The 18,787-nt window shown below is 35.9% G+C and overlaps 1 protein-coding gene across 14 annotated transcripts in view; it reads right to left on the reverse strand.

Annotated features, from left to right (window-relative positions):
• Setd5 (SET domain containing 5) overlaps positions 1-18,787 on the reverse strand; it is an 81,988-nt gene that overhangs the window by 21,951 nt on the left and 41,250 nt on the right. For all 14 annotated transcript variants that reach the window (XM_055628473.1, XM_055628466.1, XM_055628469.1 and 11 more), the window contains 10 exons: positions 17,511-17,753; positions 16,879-17,027; positions 16,369-16,486; positions 15,564-15,673; positions 14,361-14,610; positions 13,644-13,727; positions 12,306-12,563; positions 10,517-10,840; positions 9,858-10,100; positions 4,228-4,357 (listed from right to left, as the gene is read on the reverse strand). In XM_055628473.1, coding sequence (XP_055484448.1) covers positions 4,228-4,357; positions 9,858-10,100; positions 10,517-10,840; positions 12,306-12,563; positions 13,644-13,727; positions 14,361-14,610; positions 15,564-15,673; positions 16,369-16,486; positions 16,879-17,027; positions 17,511-17,753 — 1,909 coding nt within the window. The remainder of the gene's footprint in view (positions 1-4,227; positions 4,358-9,857; positions 10,101-10,516; positions 10,841-12,305; positions 12,564-13,643; positions 13,728-14,360; positions 14,611-15,563; positions 15,674-16,368; positions 16,487-16,878; positions 17,028-17,510; positions 17,754-18,787) is intronic.

Genomic DNA, 18,787 nt, shown 5'->3' on the forward strand with positions numbered 1-18,787 from the left:
ATTGAATTGATATTAACATGTATTTTTTTTGAGACAGGGTCTTGTAAAGTTGAACAGTTTGGCCTCAAACTTAGGATTTTCCTTTCTCAGCCTCTCCAGTGGGATTTTTAGGCATATACCACACCGAGCAATACTGAGAATGTTTTAAACAAACAAACAAACACCAAAAAAAAACTGACTAGAAATGTTCTAGCTACTCAACTCTAGTTCGTCAAATTTCTTTGGAAAACCCTAGCTTAATTTTTTTCCCCTCCAAGACAGGGTTTCTGTGTGTAGCCTTGGCTGTCCTGGACTCACTTTGTAGACCAGGCTCACCTGTGCCTCCCCCGAGTGCTGAGATCACAAATGTGCAGCCCCGCGGCCAATAGGTTAATATTATTATCAATGAAATATAATAATAGACAACCAAGTGTATATTAAAAAAAAAATTTTTTTTTTTTTTTTACAATTTTTTCTTTGTAGCCCTGGGTGTTCTGGAACTTGCTCTGTATACTAACCCAGAGATCTGCCTGCCTGTGCTCTGAATGCTGTGATTAAAGGCATATACTACCATGCCTAGCTTGATAGCCCATCTTAAAGTTTAGTTTTCATAATAAATACATCTGGAAAAAGTTTTCAGATAAATTCATTAGAAAATTATAAACGTGTTTTATTATCCAATATGCGTGGCTGTGTTACATTGCTTTCTCCATTTCAAATGTTAAAAAACAAATATAAAGTCAAGTTTATACTTCTAAGAGAATTGGTCTTATACATTATCCTTTAATTCACTTACAGAGTCAAGAAGATGAGAAAAACCTAATCCACAAATGATGCTATGCTTATTTTGTGGTCTTAGATCAATTTAATAAAACCAAGCAAAGGTAAACTATTTTAAAAATTGTGGTATCAAGAGATCAAACCAAGGGTTTTTCTCATGTTAGACAAGTACTATCACTGAGCAACAACCTCAAAACAAAAATAAAAATGAAAAGGGTCCATGAGATGGCTCTGAAGGCGAAAGTTGCTGCTAAAGCTGACTAGCTAAGTTAATCCTTAAGATCTACAGGAAGAAGGAAAGAACTGACTGATGCAAGTTATTCTCTGAATCCTACATGGGTGTTAAGTGTGTCAGTGTACATGTGTGCCTAAACATTTGGTTGTCTACATCTTTGTATATAACTAGAACGAGTGAGTTTAGGATTACAAATATTCTCAAATCACATGATGAATCTGAATAGACTATTAGTTGAAATACTATTCTATCATTTTTTACTGAGAATGCTTTTCTTAGTATGTTAACTCAAGAACAGTATGAGCACAGAAACAAGAGCCAATACTACTTGAATTAAAGTACTATTTTTGTGTGATGGAACATGCCTCCACCTAGCACTCTAGACTGAGGCAGAAAGATGGCAAAACAGGACAACGTAGTGTAACCTTGTCTCAAAAAATAAACCCAAACAATCAAAACCAATCACCAACCAATCAAAACAAAAGGAGCCCAAAAATAATATGGGAAAAATATTGGCACTTAGAATTTGCATTGGCAAAGGATCCAATTACTTTACAATTTCGAAAGAAGTTGAAAATTCTAAGGCAATTTACCATGTCCCTATTTCACAGCTATGATAATAGTCTTGTACATGTGCTATAGTAATTTGCCACTAATGTCACAGGGAAACTAACTGCATTTTCAGCGAAGTATTAACTACCTTTCCAAGTTTTACTTTAAAAACTTTAGATAAACTTAGAATCAAAAATTTAAAAGAAGGCTCTATGTAAACCATAGGCGTAAAAAGAATATGGATGCATACTATTTATTCTTTCTATTATTAAATACGGAATTTCCTTTGTGCTCAAACTTGAAAAGTATTTCTCAATAATGGTTTGCATCCCACATCCAAGTATATTCCCAGTAGTTTCTTAGCTTTGTTAAATTTGGGCATGTAAAACCTGTATTCACTCATTTTCTTAAGCACCTAAGTGATATTTATTCTACTTCTAAGCAAGGATTTCATTCAACTGTCAGCAGTTCTGAAATTTTCAGTTATTAAGGTATCCCTAAGGATATATACATGCTGTTTACAAACACAGCATCTCTTCCCTATATTAATGGTAACACCTTCTATTCTTCTACAATTTTAGCTTTAAGCATCCTTTGACTTTTGCTTTTGAGATAGCCTTACCATACATCCCACAAGTCTTGATTACTGGGATTACACATTAAGCACAACCAGAAAGAAGAATTTAACGTTTTTTTATTAAATTTTTATTTTTCAATATTAGTTTATTCACTTTGTATCCCAACTGTAGGCCCCTCCCAATCTCACTCTCCCTCCCTTATCTCCTCCCATGCCCCTTCCCAAGTCCACTGATAGGATGTACTCCTCCCCTTCCATCTGACCCTAGCCTATCAGGTCTCATCAGGACTGGCTGTATTATTCTCAGTATCCAAGTAGGTTCTGTAGTAAGGGGAACAGGGATTGTCTCTGACATGAATTTATCATCTTTAATCTAGGTAGTTCATAGTTGACAAGAAAAAGAGTATTCTATGTGGAATAACAGCAGTATCATCTATGGTGGGTCTGAACAGCAAGCATTGCTATTTTCACTGTACAGATGAAGTTCAGAGACATTTATTAACATCACATAACATCACATAGTTTAGGGGTAGAGAACTGGTCCTCAAGTGAAGATCTGTTTGATTTTTTACTACTGCATCAACATTTCTCCGGACTTTCTTCAACTTTCCTTAGTATTCTTATCAACAAAACTAAAAATAAATCCACATGATTCATACTAAATTTTAGTGATGACTCCTGACTGATTTATGTAATGCTTTTCTTCTGTTTATACCGATGCTTAAAAGCAAGGTGTGTTCTGAGAACGTTTCTTGCTACTCAATAGGATGGTAGAAATGTAATGATGACTAACAGTGCTAATTCTGTTCCACTGAGGGTATGTAGTAACAAAGACAATTCCTCTTTAAGTGTGTGATAGCCAGGACATGAACTGCTATGTAGTCTCTGTTTTCCAAAATTAACTATATACTTATACAACATAACCATTACATAAAGGGAGGCACATATTATAGTCTAATCCTGCTACTCTAATTCCTTCTAAAAGCAGTAAGTTGACACAACTGATGGAAATATGACAACATTTTTACTAAACTAAACCCAAATTTCAGTCTCATTAGATGAACAGATTAAAATCTAGATGAAAGTAGTATTTAAATACAAAGCAATTACTAGTAATATTCTTTTAAATTCAACTTTGTAACTACTCAGCACGTCAACAAATAGTGGTTTAAAAATTACCCACAAAAACATACAATTTCCCATCCCCAAACAAAGTATAACTCTCAAATATTATGTTTTAGTAACTAATTTGTTTTGGTAATTATTTTTTTGTTTTCTTTTGAGATAGGGTCTTGCTATGTACCCTAGGCTGGCCTTGAACTTGAAGCAATCATGTCTTATTTTGTTTCCCAAGTGCTGGGATTTTAAGTATCATCATTCCTGGCTATGGTATGTTTTGATTACTCAATATTCAGAAAACTAATTTGAATTTGAGTACTGGGGAGGATGAGTTCGATAACAGCCTAGATTAAACAAAGAAACTCTTTCTAATAACTAAACAAACAGGGTATCATAAGTCAATGTACCAATGCTTTCAGGTAGAAGACTACAATATATCACTGTGAAAGACAAAAAATAAGATTTTTTTTCATAGCCATTTGGCTCAAATCCTTATAATTTTAAGTCATGTTATCTCAGGAATTTTATAGTTCTTGGGGGGTAAGTCCTTTTGAAAAAAAATCAATAATGAATCCTCATTCATTTCATTATTTCCTGCCCCTTTAGTCAGGTCCCACCCAACAAGCCACTTAACATTTCCATTTTGTCCACCACCCTCTGAACATTTAATGTTCCACCACTTTCTACTGTCTCCCCTTATAAATACAAACAAAAATTTCCTAAACTTACTACTTTAAACGTATCTAACCTTTTTTATAACCATTTCTGCTGTTATCTGTATACTGTCTAGTTCCTTCTTTGTCGTCCTGGGAAAACTGATCCCTGACTCGAGATCTTTCTCTTCCTCTGTAAAGACAGATGTAAATTAACTATTTAGAGAACACACTAATTCTTTTTATAGCAGAGTACCAACACTGAAAATTTTATTGTGAACCTCAAATGATTGACTGTTCATGTCAAATTTAGAAAAGGATCAGATACATACCTGCATTGTCTTTACAGATACTAGAAGAATTACTATTCTCATTACTTTGGTATAGTTGCTGTGTTCTAGTCTCTTGGGGCACAGATGATGTCTGAGTCATCCCTTCTTCCAAGGCTTGCTTTATCCAGCGCTAAATGGGGGGAAAACCCAGAGAATTTTCAATAACCATTTAAAACTATTTAGGGCACCTATCTGCAGTGCACTAACCAAATCGTTACATACTAACTGGTAAAAAATTCAATACAAATACATTCACACAGTTTCATAGTCAAGTGGTTCTGGACAGGGTCCTGCCTGTGCAACCAAGTCTGGCTTCTACTGCTTTTTCCTTTCTCTTCAATGAAGATTAGTTTTGAAATATCTCATGTAATCTAGGCTGTCTTCAAACCTGCTTCATAGCTAAAAACAGCATTAAAATTACAATCCTGCTCTGCCTTCCAAACTAGGATTATCAGGTTACTGTAGGGTTAAGGACTGAACCAAGGGAGGCACTCTACCATAAAAATAAGTTACATTCCTAGCTCCCTCAGCCAAGTCATTTTTTTTCTACTATGCAATACTCAAACAGCCTGAATTATATATAATGTGATCTTATCAACCAATTAAAAAATAGTAAACATTCAACATTGCACAAGGTTGACCCTATTAAAGATGTAAGTCTTTACTGATAACCTGTACATGAGCTTCTTTTCGCTTGTCAAGTAGTTTGGATAAATTATAATCAAGTAATGCAAATCACTGGGCAGGGGAGGGAGACACAAAGAGAGGGAGGTTCTGAAGAAATCAAAAGTAGAAAAGGTTAACAAAGAACCCTCCTAGTTAACTTTTTTTTAGTAACAAATATGCAATCTGGACGGATGGCAAATAAAAAAATTAAGTCAGAAGAAAACATGCAAGATTTGATTAGGTATCCCATGGAAAAATAATTTTATTATCTATAATTTTGTGCTTCTAAGATACAGAGTTGTTAAGTTGTTCCTCACTCTGCAGCTCTCCTGCCCTGATATAAATCTGAGGCAATTTTGATAAACATCAATTTCAGCCAGACTGTCTCCAAATAGAAAAAAGTGAACTACTACGATTTTATACCTTTAGAGAACACATACAATGGATAAGTAAATATTTTCTTCCAAGATCTGTGGCCACTGGATACTTAGAACCTAAGAAAACGCAGGGAAATTTTACTATGAAAAATCTATCACGAAAAGATTTTGTTGTTTACTAAACTGAAGAAAAAAGTAAACAGAGATAAGAAGATGGGTATATTTAAAAAAGAAAAAAAAATAGCCAGGGTCACTTAGATCACATTATGATTCTAGGATAAGACCAGATGTTTGAAGAAAAGCCAAGACCAAGAGTAATATTCTCTCTCACATACAGTATCCCAACACACAAGCTATCAGCAGCACAGACCCTTAGAATGTACAGGAGACCTCCTGAGGTCATCTTGGTTCTAAAGGTCTTTTTCATAGATGCGGAAAATTGGCCTGGGACGACAAATAAAAAAATCTTTTGTAATGAATATATAAATTTTTAATTTATATTATATACAAGTTATTTTAAATTTATTTTTCTGTTCAGAGAAGACAGGAATTCAATTTCGGTATTTCCTCAAAAGAAAAAAAAAAGGTTATTAAAAATATTTTCAGTGTCAGGAAGCCACATAAAAGTTTACATTCTAGATATTAGGACTAAAAAAAAAAAAAGGTACTTGTTTGTATGGATAAAAGATTACTTTTAAATTCCTGTTCTGTCCACCTATGCAATTTTTTAGACTAACTGAAGCCTGAAAAAAATTTTTATTTTCTATAAACTATACTGAAGTAAAAGGTTTTTTAGGATGCCCAAAGATGAGTAAGTTATTTTTGAAAAAGAAAAGAACAATGAAGTAACTAAGTTTTGGGATATAAAGACCTAGGTTGAAATCTGTTCTCAATTACTGGAGATGCCTTACCTTGGGCAAATTTTAGAACCCACTACTGGTTCTGAGACAAAACTACTAGATTTATGAACTGTAGCCAATGATCTCAATATGCAAAGAAACCTTGTGGCATACCACTGAAAACACTCTAAACTTTCAATTTCTTTCTTCAGTGTGATTCAAATGACTCTGGATATCTTTCACTTATTTCTGTTTACTACCCCTACCTAATTTTTAACAATATGTTTATGTTTAAAGGAATAGTTTAACAATCTTTCAAGGGTATACAATAAAACAACAATGCAAAGGGCTGGAAAGATGGTTCAGTGGTTAAGAGCACTGGCTGTTCTTCCACAGGATTCAGGTTTATTTCCTACCACCCAGTTCCAGGGGATCTGACAACCTCACACACACAGACAGACATACAGACAAAACAGCAATACACAGAAAAATTAATAAAAATTAAAATATATTTATTAAAACAACAACAATGTAAAATATAGTCATTTTTTAAGCAATCTTGAAGACCAAAGGGCCTTTACATATGTCCACATGACTACACAAAACAAAGAGGGGCACTACCTGAAGGCTTACACGTTTATTATATATATATATATATATATATATATATATATATATATATATATATATATATATATATATATAACAAAAAAAGACATAACTTTGTATATTTTTTGGGAACTGTACTGAACTGAATTTAGATACTCCTTGGATATTAATAAATGTTCTTACAAATGAATAATATAGCCACAAACATCCTGCTTTTAACATATAAAGCTTATCGCCTTTAATGATATACAAAACAATGGATCTATATGTAAGAATATAGATTGTTCTTTATGTTCAAGAGACAGCTCAGTAGTTTAGTTGCTCTTGCAGAGGACCTAGGTTTGGTTTTTAACACCCATATAGAGGCTTACAACCACCTGAAACTCAAATTCAAGATTATCTGATACCCTCTGGCCTCCCAATACACCAGGCATGCATGTAGTAGGTTCACTTAAATATATGGAGGGAAAACACTCATACATAAGAAAAATCAACTTAGATCTCTAGCTTAAAAAATATACAGTTTAGTTTACTCTACCCAGAAAAGGCTGTGCTGTATAATATAACCTGGATTTTTTTTTTTTTCCGAGAAATAGTAAAGCAGCGATTTAAGCTGAATTCCAATGCAAACAGGGTTTTAGGAAGAAAGGAGGGTAAGATGGTCTTATGAGGCTGGCCTTATACTTCTGATCCTTCAACCTTCACCTATCCCAAGTGCTAAGAGGACAAATCTGCACCACTGCCAGTTTATTCACCAACTTTGTGAATGCTATGTAAACACTATTCCAACTGAGCCATCACTGGCTATAGTAAATAGTTTATAGACAGCAAGTGATACAGAACTAGCAATACAGCTTGGTAAAGTGCTTGTCTGACATGTAGAAGAACCATGGTTAGAGACCTAGCCCTGCTTGAGAAAAAAGGTGGAGGGGAACAAAGGATAGGGATGTTCACAGATTCTTGGAGAATTGAATATGGAGTTCAGTTAAATTTAATTTCTTTTTATCTGTTGCCAAAGGAGGTACTATAGATAAAAATGCTAAACTAAGTCAAGTGTTATGGTTCATGACTTTAACCCCAGCCCTCAAGAGGCAGGCAGATCTTCATGAGTTTGAGGTCGTTCTCTTCTACATAGAGTTCCAGGCCAGCCAGGATTATTTTGAGACCATCTTTAAAACTAAGTAAGTAAATAGATAAATCAATGATCAAAATACAAAACCTGGTTAGATAAAAGGAGTTCAGAAGCAGTTGGTAAGAAGGCTCAGTGGGCAATGAGCAAATGCCTGATGACCTGAATTTGATATAAAGGTAGGAGATAATGGACTCCAGAGTTATCCACTGACATCCCCATGAGAACCATCTCCCCACACACAGAGTAATAAAACAACAAAAACAACAGCTCAAATGAATTTTCCAATGAATATAAGTCAATGTTTTAAACATTTTTTTTGTTAGTTTGTTTGCTTAGGTCTCTGCTACTTGGAAAATCAAAACAGGAAAAAAGATTGCAATCTTGCATTGTAATTATGAAGAAGGCATTTGAAAAGTTACTCTACATATTTACAACAATTTTATTTAATCTCTTATCAATCTTTCCTATAAAAAATAGATTAATTTTAATTTATCTATGAGTGTTTTGCCTAAATGTATGTGTGTGTGCTTGGAGCATGCAGGTCAGAAGAGAGCATCAAATCTCCTGGAACCAGACAGTTGTGAACCACCATGTGGATGCTAGGAACCAAACCCAGGTCTTCTGCAAGAGCAACAAGTACTCTTAACTGATGAGCCACCTCTCCAAAGCCTCCAACAACTCTTAAACACCAAAATAGATTTTACTACCTGACTTGATAAAAATGCTTAATATATATTAATATTAATATATATTAATATATTAATGCAAATATATATATTATTTTCCTAATTTTCTTTTATAAATGTTGCTTTTCTAGCATCTATTAACTAAATTATAACAGGTCTCATTACTTTTCCATATACCTTTTGACCATAGTCATACCTTTTTCATTCTCTTTCTTATTTCCCTCCCACTCCCACTAAATCTTCTGTTATATAACCAACTTGATTTCTACTCTTATTTATTTTTAAACTTAGTACGCAGAGTTTCAATTAGGGTTGTTTACAGAAGCACCTTACTAATGCCTACCTATTACCACTGAAGAATATTTACCCCCCTTAATAAACTGATATGAGAGATATGGTCCTCTCCTCATAAAAAGTTAAGATTATACTGTTATTTAAAAACAATTAAATTAAAAAATCATCATCATCGTGTGTGGAACTGCAGATTTCATGCCTGTGTGGATGTTAGATGACAACTGTATGAAATAGGTATTCTCCCTCCAGTTTTACATGGGTTCTAGAAATGGAAGTTAGGTAGCTAGGCTTGTGTGACAAATGTTTGCCAATGAGCCATCACATCAGATTCCTGCTATTACTCTTGATGAAGTATTAAGCAATGTTAACTTTGTAGCACAGTGGGTCTCAGTTTTGCCATTCTAGACTTAGGAGTTCTATCACTTACTATAGCCAGTAAATCATGCTTTGTTTTTTGAGATGAGATTTTGCTATGTAGCCCAGGCTGGCTACACAATACCCCTGTCTCAGCGTCCTGAATGATGAAACACCACCACTATACATGGAACATGTACTAGTAATAGTTTTTGTACAACAAACCCATTTTCCTTTTCAGATAAACTCATCAAGACCCAAGACAAGCTAGTCAATCTAAGTGACTTGGTATAAGTTAATTCGCTAGAGACCCAACTTTCCTTCATTACCTGGATAAAATGCTTATAGTGAGCAGATTGCCTGTGCTCTCTCTCAGTCAGTAATTTGAAAAACTTCCAGGTAAGACCATACTGGATAGTCACAAGTTTGAGCACCAAAAATCGAATGCAGTACATGTTCGAATTTGACCATAGTGCTCCTGAAGTGTCTAGGTCCAAGTTTAACAAAACAATATAACCTCATAAAGTTATCTAGAGATTCATGAGTACCTAGACAATTCTGTAAAATATGGCACATCTATATGTATCTTACAAATGAACACACTTTCACTCATGGTCAGGTACGTACACACACAGACACACGTGTGCGCGCACACACGGGCAGAGAGACATACCTTCTTACAGGAGCTGAATGTGCCATCAGGCAGAAGGGGCCTTCGACGCCTCTCGGGCATAAAGGGTGAGCCAAAGCGAATGTAGTGTTTAGGGGTGGTACAAATTAATGGGGAATGAATAAGACCCGGTAGCATGTTCAGGGTTGTTGCCAATACAGTTGGGTCAGTGGTGATACGTAAAGGACACTCAACAGGGCATTCTTGCTTCTCTGCCTTGTCATTCAACCATTCTGTAACTAGATACTAAAGGTTAAAAAAAAAAAAAATCATTAGTTAAATTCTGTATACATAACAGAAGCATACATGCCAGAAGCAGTAGTGTATGGTGTATGTAATCCATGACAACGAACCCATCCAAACACTAGAACAGATGCAGTAACTAGAGTGAGGATGAACTGAGCATTCAGACTAGGGGTAGCTTTCTTTCCTTTACCTCCTCCATGCTCAAAGAAGGAATACTTTCAGTTATTAGTGATTTAAGTTCTGTCTAAAATCAAATGAACAACAAGTAAGTGGGATAGTTTCAATTTTCACCATAAACAATTTTGATGGAGAATGTTCAATCTAATTATTCTAAGATTCCTTCTTTTCTGGGGGATCACAGCCCTCCTGTTTTGCTCTGAAACTCCTTACCATACTAAACTTATATTTTCACTTACCTTTTTGGTTTTGGGGTATTTAGATGCAGCACGGTTGACGTGGGATCCAGTAACTGATACTACAGTTGGGTCAGATCCTGTTAACTGTCTGTTCTCTCCGGAACTGTCTATATTTCCAGCTTCAGGAGGAGTTACTGAGCTGCTACTTCCTCCTTCGTCCAAGGCAGCTTGCTGTGATAGTTCTGCCTGTTGTGCATTGGCCTGCTTCTGGCGTTTTAGTCTTTGGGCTGAACTGGTCCGGTACCGAGAAATGCGACTCTTCGGTCGGGGTCTAGAAGGCTTAGCAGGAGGTGGTTTGGGGATCGGTTTTTCTGCAGCTACATCCTGTAACAATATCAAGGCCAAATGTTTACTAGAAATTTCTCTTCTCTTCTGCAAACAGGATCTCCACGGTGGCCTCTACCTTACAATCCTCTTGGCCTTAGCTTCCCAAGTGTTGAGATTAGACAAGGCAACTCTCACCCAGCACCAGAAATTTTTTACCTGTTTCTTATTTAATTTTTTTTCTCTATTTAAAGTATTCTAAATGATAATGTAAAAATATGTAAATGATGAGTAAAGTAAGGATTTGTTGTCATTTTAAATATAAGGGGGCTGGAAAGATGAATTACCAAATAATAGCGCTTGGTGCTCTTGCAACAAAGACTTAATTCAGTTCCTAGCACCCACATAGCAGCTCACAATTCCTCTAACTAGAATTCTAGGGACCCCAGTGTCACCTTCTGGCTTCTGTTGAGTACCAGATACATACATGGTACACAAACACATATATATGTAACCATTCACACATAAAAATAAAAAAAAAAAAAAATCTGAACTGAGTATAATGTCTCATATCTTTAACCTCAGCACTCATGAGGCAGAGGCAGGCAGATCCTTGTGAATTTAAGGCCAGTCTGGTCTACATAGCAAGTTTCAGGCCAGCCAGAGCTATATTGGAAGATCTTGTCAAACTTTTTTACAAATGTAATTTTTAAGTGCAAAATTTTATAGACCTGTCACCTTAAGAGACCACAGACACACATCTGGCTTAGTTAATTCTATTTCTTTTTCTTTTCTTTTTTGGTTTCTTTAAACAAGTTTCTCTGTGTAGCCTTTGGCGTCCTTGAACTCACAATGAACACTTGCCTCTGCTTCCCTGAGTTTTGGGATTAAAGGAATACACCACCATACCTGGCTAAATCTGTTTCTAATAAACACCTATAAAATAAAAATACATCAAAAGTCAGTTAAAGCTAGCTACCTAATATAAAGGTTCTTAGTAGGAAAGACAATTCTTATTTCTTTTTTACACCCAGGTTTTATGTTAAGCCTTAGTCATTGCTAGGTCAGTGAAGAAACTGGTACAATTAGCCAGAGAAGCCCTGGAAGATCAGGTACATAACTGGGCTATAAAGAGAGAAACCTATTATCTGCTTTCTTCCGTTAGGGGTGGAGACTAGGCTAAGTGAGGCCTTCTTCATGTTCATTATGCATTTTCATACTAAGCTGCATACTAAGTCCAAAGCAAATGATTCTACAAACATGTCACTGTGCTTATCTGGAAGACACTTATGTGTGGAGGGACTACTGCCACTCAAATTTTGATTTCAGCTGTTACCCTGCATACCACAAACCAGCTGCTGAGATCAAAAAGGCTTTTACTGATTCTGATATAAAGCAATGTTGAAAATACTAACTTTTACCATTCTAAAAAAGAAAGAAAGAAAAAAAAAAAAAGAAAAGAAAAGAAAATTGACATTAGTAGACACAGGACTTTGACATTAGTAGACACAGCTTTCACTCTTACCCCAGCGTGGGAAGACCTCCGAGTATTCACACCAGTGCTCTGTGGGGTGCTTGGGATGGCAATATTTGAAACAGGGTTGCTAACTTCAGACTCAGGAGCTGCAGTTTTTGTGTCTTCTCCAGCGGCTATCTCTGAACTGCTGGTGGTAATCTCTATGTCCGAGTTGCTCTGCTCTATAGGTTGATCCCGTCGCTTCTTTCTCTTCTCTAGATTTTCAAAAGCATGCATGATAGCTTCAACCTTCCTATCTTCCCGAGTCTAGGGAAAAAAAGTTTTTGTTTTGTTTTGATTTGTTTTTTTTTTAAAAGGATCTTCAACCAGACGAAGGTGTAGTTATTTTAGAAGTTACATTAGTGCAGCTTATTTAAGAAGTTATTTAAGACAGAATATGCACTGCTGAACTTAAAAGAAAAAATTGTTTTAAACATATAGAAATATAGAGAACAGTTGTAAAATAAAGCAAATTCAAAAGTTACATTTTAGAAAAATAGGTGAGATGCTTTAGTACATAAAGCAACCACAACCAATTTCTATCCTATTTTCAGAGCTTAAAACCTAAGGAAATTGTCTTTTTCTGAGCACAAATAAATATAATTAACAAGCTTCTTAAATCAATCTGACAGAAAAAGATTTATGGCTTGAATATGGAATGTACCCCAAAGGGTTGTGTGCAGCGAAGGCTTGAAACTCAAATGTTAAGTACTAAGAGGAGGTTGTGGAGAGCCCAGGAACTGACATCTACTTGGAGGAAGAGCATCTACTTCGGTGCTTTGGGAAGGTGTATTTTATCTTTGGCCCCTACTCTCTTCTGTTTCCTGACAGCAAAAAGGTAAGCAGTTTTTCTTTGTAATGGACTCCTGGTATCTATTTTTGCTTGTTCCCAAAGCAATGAAGCCTGCAGATCTGGACCGAAACCTGTGAAACTTGAGCACAGGTAAACTTGGCCTCCTTTAAGCTGTTTTTCTGAGGAACTTCTGTCACAGGTATAAAGGGCTAACAAAGTTGATTCTCTCCCTATTCTCCCAGTAATCTGAGATCAAACTCAAGACCTTGCATGCTGTACAACTAACTTACTATTAACAACTGTACTTGATTTTGGTCTTTAAATGTTAAAAACACAAAAGAAAACTAATCCAGCAAACTTTGGTCTTCATCAACCAGTTTTGGGGAAAGCAAGCTGTAAGAAGAAAATATCTTAAGGATACTATCTGATAGTGTCCTTAAGATATATTACTGTTTACATGCCTACACACAGAAAAATAAAAGCTATGAAACTTTCTTTATGGTAAAAATCTTAGAGCTAGAACAAGTGCAGAGACACTCCTGAATGATACTTACTCTCCTGCTATGAGCTGAGTTCTCCTGGTCATCTGTAGCCTCTTCTTTTTCTTCTTCTGGTTTTTCTTCTGGATTGTCAACTTCCTTTAAGACAGAAGCACTATTAGATCAACTGTGAGCAGCATTAACCTGCTTTATTCTGGCATCATTACCTCCCAACGCCTTTCTATGCTCTATGCTGGGAATTAAGCCCAGGTCCTTATGCATGCTAAGCAGGTGGTTTAAGAGTCAAAGGATGCTTTATTTTTGTCTGTATGTTTCTTGAGACAGGGTCTTATTATACAGCCTAAGCTAGCCTCAAATTCATGATCATCTGGCCTTAGCTTTACAAATGCCAGCATTATATGTGTATATATATCACCACACCAGCCCTTGAAAACAAGGTTTTTGATATTTTTTATTTTTCTTTCTTTTTGAATCAGCTCTTGTATTTTTCTTTTTTCTTTTCTTTTGACAAAGTCTGTGTAACTGCCCAGGCTGTCCTGGAATTTGATTTGTAGACCAGGCTGCCCTTGAACTCAGAGATCCACTTGCCTCTGTCTCCTGAATGTTGTTATTAAAGGTATATACCACCATGACCTGGCATTATCTTATCATTCATAATATTATAAAGTGAAAAGAAAATCCATGTTGATGTAAAAAGTAGTAAATGTTTTAAAACAGTTCTCTAAAACAATACATGAGATCAGACCATCCTAACCTGGCCAGGGAGATTACCTCATGCTCACTGGATACAGTCACTTTTTCTGGAACTTCTTGTGGTGGCGGGTCATGATTCTCTTCTGGAGCCTCAGTTTGCAGCTCCATCTCCAGCTCTTTCCGCCGTGCTTTTCTACGTCTAGTCTCTGCTCCAATGGTGGGAAAGCTAGGAGGAGGTGGGAGTGGCAATTCTGCAGCATTGGGATTTCTTTTCTGTATAGGGCAATTCCGGTTTCCCTTGTGACATGCACAGTCCACTTTGTAATTACTGTGCCAAAGAAACAACCAAAAGCATCTCAGCATTCTTAAAAACAGAATATCATGACATATTATCCATTTACTTTATTGAAACATTGTTAATAATTAATAATAATGAATTGATAATTAAATGCTATCTTTGAATAAATTAGAATAAGTATGATACTTTTTCAATAAATATTCTGTTTTTCTGTATATCTCTACTTGTAGTCTATGTACAGAAGTGGAAAGTGAGCAAACCTCCATGTCTTTCCCCCCAGAGACATGGTCTGTCTGGCCTGGAACTGCCTATGAAGACGAGAGTAACCACAAACTGAGACATATCCACATGCTTCCGCTACCCATGTGGTAGGATTATATAGCTTCTATGCAGAAAATACATTAATTATGAAAAGAATAGGCAAAGCAAAAATGGGGGGGGGGGATTGAAAACAAGCTTTTTGAGTTAAAATATATATATTTTTTAATTTTGTTTTTTTTGAGACACAGTTTCTCTGTGAAGCCTTGGCTGTCCTGGACTCACTTTATAGACCAGGCTGGCTTTGAACTCAGCAATCTGCCTGTCTCTGCCTCCCTGAGTGCTGGGATTGCAGGCATGTGCCACCACACCCAGGTTGAGTTAACATCTTTTTTTTATTATTATTATTTTTTTAATTTTATTTTTTTCTTATCAGTTACATTTTATTAACTCTGTATCCCAGCCGTGTCCCGATCCCTCATTCCCTCCCAGTCCCTCCCTCCCTCCCTCATCTCCACCGTGCCCCTTGCCAAGTCCACTGATAGGGTGGACCTCCTCCCCATTCATCTGATCCTGTTTTATCAGGTATCTTCAGGACTGGCTGCAAAGCTCTCCTCTGTGGCCTAACAGGACTGCTCCTCCCTTGGGGGGTGGGGAGGCCAAAGAGCCAGTCATTAACATCTTAAGAAGGCCATTCATACTGGTAACAATTCCTGAGGTCTTACCAGTTACTGTATTCATAATCAAATGCAATAGTGACTTCAGCATCCTTGGTGATAGCAGACACAGCATAGATACACAGGTGAATCATCCCATCTGCAATCATGTGTCTCACCTGCATGAAGAATGTTGTCATTAGGTCTGCCTTTAAAACTAAGTTTTCCATAGATGGGAAAAGTATGACACAAATAATTCCTCCTCATTTTGAGTAGTCTGTTATTTTGTTTAACTTTATCATTTCATTTGAAATTATTATATACTAATGAACAACCTATTAGACTTTTTAAAAATAGAAAACTTCAATGATATTATAAATCAGGATAAAATTACTTTGTATCTTAAAAGGTATCTGCATTCTGCTAGAGAATTAAAATTCCTTAGCCTGCAAACAAAGCTCTGTTACTCTTATTGTTCCTACTGTGAATACACCAATTAATGAATTTTAGAAATGTCTAGAAATTCTTACAACAGCATTTCTTACAATCTATAAAAGTGAAAACAAATGCCTTAGCTGGACCTAATAAAAACAACTACCACGTGGCCTTTCGCCCCAATCCAACTGATTCTTATTATTTGTTCCATATTAGCAAATACTATCTTGCCTTTTCTCATTTCTGTCCTCTCTAAAACCTGTTTTTTGTCTTTCTCCATCTCCATAAGGCATCATACCTCTGCTTTTTATGTTTGCATTTAGAGACTATACAACTATTAGCCACAGACCTTTATCTGGGTGAAGTTTTCAGACTGTTTCTTCAGTAAACGTGTCCTTTGGTGGTTCCATTGAAAGGTAAGTTGCTAAAGATAGCTTACCTCTGCATTTGGTGTACATGATCTTCTGATGAACCGAGCATCATTACCGAAAGTACGAGCATCGACACACATCTCTACACCATTGAATTTTGAGTAGAAGAGCACAAAGGGATATGGTCTAGGGATATAATTAAAATTCCTGTAATTCTCAACACAAACAAATAGGCCACCCCACAACTAAAACTATGATGCATCTGCTGACACAATAAAGAGCAGTCATTTGCAATCCTAAGCTAGCAAACACCACAAACTTGTCTGCTTCTCACTGATGAATAGCACAAAGCAAGGAATGCTGGGCTTGGAAAGAAGTCATCACCACTTTATATTAAACACTAAATGTTTTACACATTTACTTGCCCTTTTCTACCAATAACAGACAGGCATGAGCTTATCTGAATCATTAGCATTTCCTCAGAAGCAGCCCATCAAGTAGAATGGTTTTCATAGTAACACTGACTGGTCAGCCAGAAACATGCAAGCCCTCAGGTGCTCAGTGAATGATGTTCTTACTTTTTGAAGAAATGCCCATTGACCTCAAATTGTTGTCGTAACATGACTTTCCCACGATATTCTATTATAAGAGTATCTAAAGCCAAATCTCTTGCTGCCCTCAGAATTTTCCGATGCTTTTGAACACGAGTGACTCTTCCCAGCTGTAACTGAATTTAAAACAACAACAACAAAAACCAGAGTGTTAACACTTAAGAATAGCAATACAGTGTGGGAAACATTTACAATGTTTCCTAACAGTAGAATGAAAAGGCACCAACATTTTTAGGTTTTATCTTGGAGATAAAATAATTTTCATTTTGACATAAGCTCAATTTCCCCAGGAAACATGCTCCAACTAGTGATCCCAGAAAAAGCAAGATCAAAGAAAGCTTAAGATGTTAGTGGAGCCGTATCTACTTTACGATTTTATGAATTTACACCTTTCTATAAATCTTTTGTAATTCTTCATTTTTCAAACATATACCTTGACAGTTTAGCTACTGTAACCTGATTTTGGTCAAAGATGATCAGCAGGGAGGTAGTTTATTTGTTATTCTGTAAGGAACAATAATTCCAACCCACTCTTGTTCTTTAGGCATTAAAAGCAAAACAAAACTCAATCTTAGTGCCTTTAATGCTTTAGTTCTTACCTGCATTTGTGAACCAATTACTGTATTATTACAGGCCAGTTCAGTCTTATTGATAGTGTCTAAAATAGCAGGTTTGCCCACAAATTCCTTGTTAGAATGCAGATGTTGTTCAAGGGCATTCTGTACATCTGCGCTATACTGATTAGTTAAAGCTTCTTCATACTGATCAGTCCATAGTCTTATCCGATTTTCCCAGCCCTCAGTGGTATTTTCATCTAAATTCTGTGCTTCAGAGGGAGAATTCTGTAGAGAGAAAAAAGATCAAGTGACTTAGTAAGAGACCATTCATGACTATGTGGGCAGGATAAGCAAGACACTTGTTTTCACTTGGCAGTTGGTGTGGGGTATGGACTAAGAATCAGGGGATTTGGCTTCTATTACCAATAAACTGGGCAGTCTTGGACGACTTCCAATGAGAAAATTATCTGCCCACTTTTAAAGTGAGAAATTAATATAGTCAGTATCTTCACCCATTATTGATTTCATAATCAATTTAAGTCATAAAAAAATCTTTTTCTTATCAAGATTGATAAATTCTTTACAAAAAAACTCATTAAAAAGTAAAAGGTTCTTAAGTTATCACAGTGCACAAAATTTCAAAAATACATTAATATTCAGCCGTATTAATATAGCACTATAATTACTGTCTTCTTTGTATTAAGAGAATGACTTTTGTTTTTGTGTTACCTATTATTTTCATCAGCAAACTATCTTATCACCCACAGGGAGTGTCAACATTTGGGAGCATTATCAAATATACTTTGAATAATGTACTGTCCTTCTATGTATTTATCGCACAGAATTACTTACCCAAATGTGTTGAAAAAACACTGGTTTAATTTTATTTTTAACATTTATTTTACTGATATGCATGTACCACAGAAGACAGCTTGTGGGAGCTAATTCTTTCCTTCCACCACAAAGATCCTGGGGATCACACTCAAGTTGTGAGGCTTGACAGCAAGTGCAAGTACCTGTTCAGCTATCTTGCTAGCCCAAAACACTGGCTAAGAGTTGTGTCTAGTAGAAAAGCTCTTGATTTTAAGACTAAAAGCCCAAATGCTATTTCTTATCTATTCTTATAGCTCCCACTTTCTTCAGGAAAAGTCTTATTAATTGTGAGGACAAAAATTCATAAACCAACTTTAATATTATAACTTAATTAAAGTAAAACTCTGACGGTCGTGAAATTCTGGAGTTAGTTACAGTAATTAGCTGATAGCAAAAACTGTTGAGGTCTACAGTTAGTCCCCAAATTCTACACAAGGTCCTTCTTA

The sequence above is a fragment of the Psammomys obesus genome, unplaced genomic scaffold (assembly GCF_907164565.1).
Source record: "Psammomys obesus unplaced genomic scaffold, mPsaObe1.curated_primary_1811, whole genome shotgun sequence".
Classification (NCBI taxonomy): domain Eukaryota; kingdom Metazoa; phylum Chordata; class Mammalia; order Rodentia; family Muridae; genus Psammomys; species Psammomys obesus.